Source organism: Wolffia australiana, chromosome 2, assembly GCF_029677425.1.
Source record: "Wolffia australiana isolate 7733 chromosome 2, ASM2967742v1".
Classification (NCBI taxonomy): domain Eukaryota; kingdom Viridiplantae; phylum Streptophyta; class Magnoliopsida; order Alismatales; family Araceae; genus Wolffia; species Wolffia australiana.
The window spans coordinates 8,575,476-8,585,941 of NC_135836.1; the positions used below are offsets into that span (position 1 = coordinate 8,575,476).

The 10,466-nt window shown below is 39.2% G+C and overlaps 1 protein-coding gene across 1 annotated transcript; it reads left to right on the plus strand.

Annotated features, from left to right (window-relative positions):
- Positions 1-2,919: 2,919 nt before the first annotated feature.
- Positions 2,920-6,430, plus strand: LOC144715123 (endoglucanase 8-like). Its single transcript, XM_078590021.1, has 7 exons — positions 2,920-3,286; positions 3,680-4,087; positions 4,516-4,608; positions 4,665-4,829; positions 4,891-4,996; positions 5,106-5,269; positions 5,782-6,430. Exons 1-7 carry the CDS (start codon positions 3,035-3,037, stop codon positions 6,103-6,105), a joined length of 1,512 nt encoding a protein of 503 aa, XP_078446147.1. The 5' UTR covers positions 2,920-3,034; the 3' UTR covers positions 6,106-6,430.
- The last annotated feature ends 4,036 nt before the right edge of the window (positions 6,431-10,466 follow it).

Consider the following 10,466-nt stretch of genomic DNA (forward strand, 5'->3'; position numbering starts at 1 on the left):
CCATTACAATTGTTATCATTTTTACATAGAAAAAAAATCTTACCTTTGGCTTCAGTTTTCCAACAGGCAATGTCTCATTACCTATTACAGGAGTTATCAGTACTTTAAAATACTTTTCCTAGACATTAATAAAACCTATAATAGTATACACATATTAAAAACTGTTGAAAAAGTTACAAGAGTAAGGGTCCTTTCCAAACGTATATTATGTGGCTATCAAGCCAAATACACCTCCGTAATATTTTGAAATGGTTTGAAATATGTAGTTATTCGTTATTATTCTTGTGTGATGTCAATAAAGAGGCCATTGAATATATGTAATCACTTAGTGAATTAGCATGAGCTCATCATAAGTTTAATACTAGTACATAAAAATGTATTCCAAATATTCATATTCAAAAGCTACTTGAGATGCACATCTCTTATAAGTATGGTTGATCATACACCATTAGCACTGAAACAATAACGAAGATGCTTAAGTGAAGAGCTTCAATGAATTGACCCATATGAACCACTCAATAATACCCAAATGTGAATTCAGTTGATTCTTGTGACATCCGTGGAAGTGGCCTTTCGACCTAAGATACACAAGGTATCTTATATATGGACAGCTATGTTTTGACTATGACTTAAAAGTCCCCAATCATGGGATTCAAATTATTCTTAGGTCTGATATATAAATAAGGACATGAAGGTTAGAGAAATGTCTTGGTATAACAGGATATTCGATTAAGGATAAACATGCATTAAATCCCATGCAAGGGTAGTGGATATATTAGAGAAATGTTGTTCAATGATCTCTGTTATACATTAGTACTAAATCGATTAACGGTTTAGAGTCTGACAGCTGACGTGCCCTACGTCTTTCAAGAGTCTTGTGTCAATGAAGGATTATAAATATATAGTATGTGATGATTGTAAAGGCTCCATGAGAGCAGTCAATCTGTCCTATATGTCTTTGGGACTATGAGGTTAACTTGGTACCTCACAAGCTATAAATTGAACCTATCAATCCGACATTAATTAATACATATACCTAAATAGTTAATATAATTAGTCACTAAATATTATTGCACAAAAAATTTTATTAACTTGATAGATGCATGGTTGTAGCTGGTCACATGCACAAGACTAAAGGGAGTTGGTGGATATAACTAAAACTATCAATTTTAATGAAAAAGCTCCATAATAAGTATCAATTGAGGGTTCACCCATTTAATGTCGCTAACCATGGTCCCACCAAAAAATAAAGTACGAATGTTTATTTTCCATTATCATTATTACAGAAATATATTATTATGAAATTCAAATAAATAAATGTAACTTTATTTCAATCATTCAAAATTATTCGCCTTATTATTTTCAGGAATAACATATCATCCATTGTTTTTTTTTGCTGATGCATTGGCAATAGTGCAGAAAGATAAAGTTGTTTTCATTTCTTATGAATGCAAAATATGTTTTGGGTTGGACAATATCCATCCAGACTTGAAAAACCAGTTTTTCAAATCTAAATGTTATTTGTACTATCTAAATATTAACTAAAGAATATTTGTTTTATTTTATGTAAAATAATGAGCTTTTATCATGATTATATTACATATAATCACAGGATTGGCAAGAGTTGTTCCTCCAAACTTTGTGATGTTGAAACTGATTTAATTAATGCTCCGATAATTCAATAGTTATGTTAAGATGCAATGCGAGAAAAATATACATATTTAATCATTTATTCAATGATTGATAAAACAATTAGACTAGTTGACTAGAGTTACACTATTATTTTTCATGGATCTCCCCCATCCCCCAATCATTTTTGCTGTCCGCCGTTTCAATGAGGGTTGCACTCTTGTACGTTGGCTTTGAAGCATGGCTCACAATTCAAGACTGTTTCGAACTTCTCCATAAGTTACACCTAGATTTGTAAATTTTCCATTATTCTTGCCCAAATTATTTATAAAATTTTCCATTCATCAGCAGTTCCTGTTTTGTCAAGTAAATCTGAGCGTTGAATGTCACAATTCTTTCGAATATAATTAAAATTCCATTTGTCAATGTATGGTATTTTATTTAGATACTAATCTGAAATTATATCTTTTAAAAAAGCACTATTTCTCATTTCTCATTAACTGAAGGTTGTATGCTTGATGTTGTTGTTTAGTTATTTTTAACTCCGTTTACAAGAAAATTAGCTTACATGTAACTGATACGGAACTCACACAGACATGCCTACATGATAACCCAACGAGCGGTTGGTCATCGCAGTTGATGCCTCTCAGAATGATAAAATCATTTGAAACTGTAATTGGACATCGCAGTTCAAGCCAATTTCAAAAAATGTTGATCATTTCTGATAGATCAAAAACAAAAACGTACCTTCCATTTGAGTCTCCTTTGACTTTTTCTTGAGGGTGGAGGGTCCTTCTTGATCCTTCACCGAGGAGCTTCTTCCTCGAGGACGATGGCACCTTGGGGACTCCTCTTGATGGTGGACCAAGGGGACCCGAAAACCCCTTAAAAAGAATCCCAATGGGATTCGAAAGGTTGGCAGTTGCAAGCCCCTCCATCAAGGGCTTGCAACCGCCGGTATACCAAAGGTTGCAACCGTTAAGAAAACAACGGTTGTAGCCCACTTTAATGGAGGAATTCCAACAATTTCATCATATTCGCCTAAGGATCTCTGGTCCAACCCTATGAAATCATTTCAAGTTCAAAAAATATTAAAAGCAGTCGTAGAAATGTCTGCATTGTGTGAGAATTACCCGCTTTTCTTGTTTCTTTGGGTCATCCCATCGTGACTGTTCAGATCACTATAGAAGTCCGTTCCAGGCGAATATTGCATCTGCAAGACTGGGTACTGCATACCAAGTTTATCTTGTGTTCGTTCGGCAAGTAAAGATTAAAATGACAACGTATCCCACCCTTTCCACCTTCCTCATTTCACGCCCTTTCCACTTCTTCCCTCAAAAGCGTGATCGACAGAAGTAACGGACCCTCTCCTACTTACCCTTCATTCTCGAGCTCTTTCCAGGGCATGAGCGTGACGGGCAAGATGGCTCTTTTGGCACGTTCGTTTCTTTTCTTTCTTCTTCATCTTCCTCTGTTGGCTGTCTCGCGTAACGTCGATGCTAAGAGAAAAGAAAAATGCACGAGGAGCCACGACTATGCGTTGGCGCTGGAGAAGAGCCTGCTCTTCTTCGAGGGCCAGAGATCCGGCAAACTCCCTCCATCTCAGCGTCTCTCATGGAGAGGAGATTCTGGCCTACACGACGGCTCTCAGATCGGGGTGACCTTCTTCCTTCTCACTTGCTCTTCCCACCTTCCTGGTTTTTTCTGTTGAGTTTAAATTTCCTAAATGGAGTATAATATGTTTTAACTTCTTTCTATAAGCTATGGTAACCCCACTTAGCTATGGGTTTAATGTATTAGGCTATGTCTGTTCTACATTTAATTTGGGATGGATATCAACGGTGTAGTCGTCTTGAGTCACAAGGCAAGGTTTTCTCTTGGTATTCCCATACCTCTAATAACTAGCTGTCGAGGTAGAAGCATTGCAATGCTTTCTTAAACTATACATTTATTAATAAACTCTATAATGTGTATTCTTAAATAAAATCAGAATAGTCTCCATGTTTCTACGTCTTCTTCCAAGTGATGAAGGGTTCTGCGCGTGCGTCAGATTGATCTAGTCGGCGGGTACTACGACGCTGGAGACAATGTGAAGTTCGGCTTTCCCATGGCGTTCTCTACCACTGTGCTGGCCTGGGGCATCGTCGAGTTCGGGAGGTACATGGGCGTGCAACTGGGCTATGCAAGGGAGGCGGTGCGATGGGGGGCGGACTATCTTCTGAAGGCCACAGCGCAGCCAGGCAAGGTCCATGTCCAGGTCGGAGACCCTTATGGCGACCATGGCTGCTGGGAGAGGCCCGAGGATATGGACACCAGCCGTTCCATCTACACCGTTGATTCGACGCGGCCCGGATCGGAAGTGGCGGCCGAGACGGCAGCGGCTTTGGCGGCCGCGTCCGTTGTTTTCCGCTCTGCTGATCCCCACTATGCCGCCAAGCTCCTTCGACGATCGATTCAGGTCCAATTCTACAGACTTGAACAGAAAATATTAGGATAGAACAGAAGAGAAGATACAGAAGATATGAAGAATAGAATAATAAAAGTGAAGAAGATGTGTAAGTAACAATATATAGTGGGGGAACTTCGCGTTTATTTTTTTCTTTGGGGACTAAAGCTTGCGCTTTTATGTAGGTTGAATTTTCTTCCAGATGGTGAACTCTTTACCGCAAACATTGAACCCAGATAAAAACGTGGATGATCACCAAAATTGAATAACTATAATGCTCCCCAACTCTATGGTTTTTAATTATTTAGAGGGCAAAACTCACATTTTTATTTAGGTTATTTTTCCAAATCGTTGATGATCTAATTCAATCTTACCTTTTTTATCTTACCCCATTATGTTAGCGCTTGAGGAATGAAACGGAACTGATGTTGATGATTCAGGTTTTCTACTTCGCCGATGGGAACCGCGGATCGTACAGCCAGAGCCTTGGCAATACGGTGTGCCCGTTCTATTGCGACTTCAGTGGTTACCAGGTAAACTCTCTTCCCTCTTTCTAAACTGAGAGTATCTCTGAACTTAGCTTTCTCAGGATGAGCTCGTCTGGGCGGCGGCGTGGATTTACAAGGCGAGCAACGTCAGCTTCTTCCGGGACTACTTGGCGAAGAACGTTTATCAGTTGTTTCTCGACGGCGGCAACATCGGAGAGTTCGGATGGGACGACAAGCATGCCGGCCTCTACGTCCTCGTCTCAGCGGTAAACACTAGTACTCTGTTAACTTCTTACGCCCTTGATCTTCTAACCTATGGCGGAGCAGAATTCTATTTTCTCCAATGTTGGAGCCATGGTGGAGGACAAGGCCGATGCCTTTGTTTGCTCGGTGCTGCCTCAGTCTGCGTCCAGAGCGGTCCAGTACTCTCCTGGTGCTCATTCTTTTCTTCTAGTATCGGAGTCAAATATCACGTTTCAACATTTTCGCGACGTTTAGATCTCAATTTCAAAGTTTAGCTCACAAGGGCGTTCATGGCGCAGGGGGGCTTCTAGTCAAGACGGGCGGAAGCAATATGCAGCACTCTACCGCGCTATCTTTCCTTCTCGCCGTTTACTCTCGTTACCTAACCCGCACTGGCCGAACCGTGCGCTGTGGAAGTGCAGTTGCGACTCCATCTACTCTCATTAACCTCGCCAAGTCCCAGGTGAATGCATAAGACCATAAGCTCTCTCTCTCTTCCTTCCGTCCTCCCTCTTTCCCTCAATCTTATTGTCTGTACATCTATCTATCTGACTGTCTATCTACAGATCCATCTATCTGTCAATCTATCTATCTACCGATATATATATGTATATCATCTATCTATCCATCTATCCATCTATCTAAACATCTATCTATACATCTGTCTATAGGTCTGTCTATCAATCTATCCATCTATCAATCTTTCTGTCAATATTTCTATATATCTATCTATCCATCTATCTATCCGTCTATCTGTCTATATATCTGTCTATCAATCTATCCATCTATCAATCTTTCTATCTATCTATCTATCCATCCATTTATCTATCTATCTATTTATCTGTCTGTCTGTCTATCTTTCTATCTACCTGTTTGTCTGTCTATCTATAAATCCATATATCTATCTGTTTATCTATCTATCTATCTATCTGCATATCTGTATATCTGTATATTTTAATGTTGATAGAAGAATAGGTGGACTACATCCTCGGCGATAATCCAATGAACATGTCGTATATGGTGGGGTACGGCAACGACTTCCCACGGCAAATCCACCACCGGGCATCGTCGTTGCCTTCGCTGAAGCGCCACCCTGCCCGTATCAGCTGTACTGAGGGGAGCTCCTACTATCAAAGCCAGAATCCGAACCCGAACCAGCTAACCGGCGCCGTAGTTGGCGGACCCAATATATCCGACAGCTACCCCGACTCTCGAGCGATGTTCCAAAGCTCCGAACCCGCCACTTATATCAACGCCCCTCTCGTCGGCCTTCTCGCCTATCTTAGTGCCAGGAACTGACCATGCTGGTGATCAAAAAGGACGGAGCAGTTCTTGTTGCAGAACCGCTGTCGACTGATCTTAAGGAAGCAATGTTCAATGGGAAGTGAGTGACCAAAATGCAAAAATAGATGTCTTATTTTAATCTTAAAGTATGTTGGCTTTAGTTTTGACCTTTGGAAGTTAGAAGTTATAGATATGACTTTGAAAAGTCATAGTGCTTCGATGTAGCCCTTCAAGCAATTTCAGAATTTTCATATCCCATGTCTGTGGAGTTTATTTGAAAACTTTCTCCTAAAGGTGTTTTGAAAAATTCCAGCGACGCAAACGTCATATATTTGATGAATAACAATGAAGTTGTTCCATTCGCCAATTGTTTCTCGCTCTCTTGTTTGATATGTTCTCTCTGGGAATCAACAAAGAGAAATTCCAGATTTTGTGCAGCACTACATTGCCAAGATGAGATTTCCCATTTTATTTTGTACTCCCATTTATGCACACACGAACATGCCTCATCATCCAACGCGACACCACCAATACAAGAGGAGACGGCCCATGTCATGACATGTCGTCATCATCAACCTCAGACCCAGGATCTAATTTCATTTATTATTAAATTTAATTTCTGAAATTTGTTTGAAATTTCTACTTATTTTATCTTTCCTCTGATGCCTATAAATAGGCCATTGCTGCAATGGATCATTGGTATTTTTGGAGTTGAAGTTTTCTTCTCAAAAATTGTCCCGATTTCGTCTCTACTGACGTCGCCGCTTGTTGTTTCCGCTGCCACTGCTGAGAGGAGGCTGACCTTCTCACGCCCTGTTCTGACCACCGGGTGCCGTCCACACCCGTGCACTGCTGCTTGCCCACTCGACCACCATGCGCCACCATCCACCCACACGTCGCCATCGCCCATGCCACCACCATGCACCCCAGCCGCCACCCGTGCGGCCACTGCGCGCAGCTGCCGCCCTCCGGCCGAGTCCGCACTGGCCTCTACAACTACGCCCCATTTACCATTTAGGTTTCGAAGCGCGGCTCAGCCTTGTCGAAGCGCACGTCATCCGCTTCCGCCATTAGATGCTTCCACAAGTTCCCGCATCGCCCCATCACACTATACCAGTGCTAAAGGTCCACTCTTCCCTCTTTTCCACTTCTTGTAATCGATCATTTGAGATATTGTATTTGGAGCTTTGTTTTCATCATGGTGGCTGGATGACAGTCCTCCCGCCCTCGATTGAGGAAAGGGTCTGCACCATCAACATTTTCTCCAAATTTAAATGTTCGAAATTGATTGTGTTGATTTGTGGTCTGATTTATCCTTCCTTAATTGACCTTTAGTCTACCCTACCAGCGTCATTCTTAGCCACCCTGCATCACTCATAGTTTAATGTCGCAGTCTATCAGCTTCTTAGCTTAAAAAAGGATCATGTCTAGTTGCCCACTCTTGGTGATAGTACCCAAATTAAAAGAACAAGAACCCAAACAGGCAGAATATTTTTTATTTTCATCAACAAGGGATGATGGAAGTAATCTATAAACCAAGATCATTGGAGATCGAAAAAATAAAAATATTTTTTATCAATTTTTTACTCATTTTTGTTAAAAATAACTGTTCTGTGAAGTCTGCAATCATAATGACACAAAGACAGGTGCTGACAGAGCAACACCTCTGACCATCGTGCAGCCAAGTGTCAACAAAGTTTGCCCCCACCAAAATATGATTATGTCGAAAACTACTTTGGTGACCATTTGAATTCCTTTGATATATTTAACTAAGTTGGGGCACATCTGCCCCTATAAATGCATGTACATCACACTATGTTGAAAACGGAAGTCATTTTCTCATCTCATTGTTTCAACTTTGATTTTCTTCTTTCATCTACACAACTTCCATTTCAAAAATGGTATGAGAACCAATCCTATCAGAGTCTCAAGCAGTGTCATATGATGAGGCCGTTCAACGACCACGGCGAGAAAGAGTAAGATTGCCAAAGAAAGATATAGTACAACACATTTCACTTGTGAGGATTAAAATTACTCACCTGAATCACCCATTATGGATGAGTTGTGTGAAAGCCACATTAGTCACACAAGGGCTATGTAAATACCAAACTCATGATAGACCCTCGCCGGTTCCTATGTATGCAGATCTAGAACACCCTTGGTGGAAGAACGACATGGCAGTTATGGCAACCATGATGTCATCTATGCGTGACATAGTACTCCCTATTATGCAAGACACTATGACTATGTTTGGAGCATAGAACATGCTCAACAGTAAACTCTCCTCGAACTCGGAATCCAAAATGATGGAGCTAACCAAAAAGTTCACAACATTTGTTAAATTATTCAAACAATTCATGAATTCGTTCACAAAATATGAAACATTGTTATGGCTATTGGTGTCATTGGATGCTCTTTTCATGAGCGCAATTTAAATTTTGCATTAGTTTGACGACTTGGCACCAAGTGTACTCACTAAACACCATTGAGGCTATTCTAAGGTCCAAACAAAATATGCTTATGTTTGGTGGTACTAAAGAGGGAGAAGAATTAACACCCCTAGAAATAAATCATGTGCAAGCACACTCTGTTCAACATCAAATATCACAACCAGGCGGAGGTCATAGAGGACAAACACATGGTCACGGTCATCAAGGCCCATAAAATTGCTAACAGTTATCAATAATAGTCTCAAAATGCTAGATCTTCTCAAGGATTGGTAATCAGGCTGACATATGTTATGATCATCTTGAACCAAGACCTGGACGTAATGCATCTCTATCACCTACCACTCTTCAACTATCCTCTTTCTAAATCATCATATCCCTCTCTAGGATCTACATCAGCTCCATCGACACCTGGTCAAATGCCCAGGTATCCTGACAGCGGGGCAACTTACCACATCACCCCAAATCCTTGACCACTAGGTCAATCTACACTCTATCAAGCAACAGAGAAACTCTTCACCTGTGATGGCTCAGGTGTCCTTATTTATGCCACTAGTATTTCATTGTTCCCTATAAAAGTATGCCCTATGTTTTTATAAAACATTCTTTATGTTCCTGAAACCCCTATAAGTCTATTCTATGTTTGACAACTTACACTTGATGCTAACATCAGAGTTGAATTTCACTACATGCTTGTTTCATCAAGGATCGACAAATCAGGGACAAAACACTCAAGGGTGATGTTCGGGATGCAATCTACCCTCAAGCACCACCATTACCACAACTTTTTTGTGACACAGACATCTTTGGAACTTTGACACCAACGCCTTGGCCATCATACTTCAAAAATTTTGAAAAACATTATAACATGTTTTAATTTTTCGTCACCCATCAAGCCTCAACCACATGTCTGTGAATCATGTGCTATGTCAAAAGCCAAAAAATTATCATATGGTAACTGTTAGGAAAAGGATTTTGATGATTTAGTATAAAAGATATTAAATGAAATTAATTAAGTAGTCAAATATAGTAGTAATACATAGACATTTATATATTAAATAGATAAATATGTGATGGAGTATATTAGGGGTAACAATTTTATAATTAAGGTAGAAACCCAAAAAGACAAGGGAAATTGGGCCAATAAGGGTTGAAGGCTATAAATAGCCATTTGTATTGTTTTTTCAATGACTTTTTGAGCGTCTACTCTCTCTCTCTTTGAAAAAGCTGTGATCTCTCTCCTCAACTGATTAGTTCTTGAAAGTTGTGGCTGGTTGTGAAGAAATTCAAGGCTGGTGAATCTCATCATCTGCATGTTTGGAAATTCTGATTCTTCAAGAAATTCCTGGTTAGATTGTTCCATATTTTATTGATTCAACAAATCATTGATAAATTTTCAGGCGCTTATTTCTTAATTTTTGAAATTGATTTTAAGATTCTTGAAATTCATTGATTTTCAGAAGTTAGAATCTCAAATCGAAATTTAATCATTCATAATTTGAAAAATCAATTTTGATCTTGGATTTTTTGGAAATCTTGATAACAAATCAATTTCGGTTTCTTGATGGTATGAAATCAGATCTAAAATCTAATTGAAATCTTGATTGATATAGAATAAAGATTAAATCACTTTTACTACCAAATTAATTGATATAAAATTCAATTCGATTTTGAAGTTTGCTATTATTTGAAATCATATAACAAACTTTCTTTGACTTCTTGATTTTTGAAATTGATTTGAAGGTTCTTGAAATTCATTGATTTTCAGAAGTTAGAATCTCAAATCGAAATTTAATCATTCTTAATTTGAACAATCGATTTTGATCTTGGATTTCTTGAAATCTAAATAACAAATTAATTTCGGTTTCTTGATTGTGTGAAATCAAATCTAAAATCTAATTGAAATCTTGATTGATATAGATTAAAGAT

Bases quoted from the DNA above. Each gene is read 5' to 3' on its own strand.
- LOC144715123 (XM_078590021.1), top strand. From the start codon at position 3,035: ATGAGCGTGACGGGCAAGATGGCTCTTTTGGCACGTTCGTTTCTTTTC. The intron at 4,830-4,890 runs GTAAACACTAGT...ATGGCGGAGCAG, and splicing joins TCTACGTCCTCGTCTCAGCG to AATTCTATTTTCTCCAATGT. The intron at 4,997-5,105 runs GTGCTCATTCTT...TTCATGGCGCAG, and splicing joins AGCGGTCCAGTACTCTCCTG to GGGGGCTTCTAGTCAAGACG.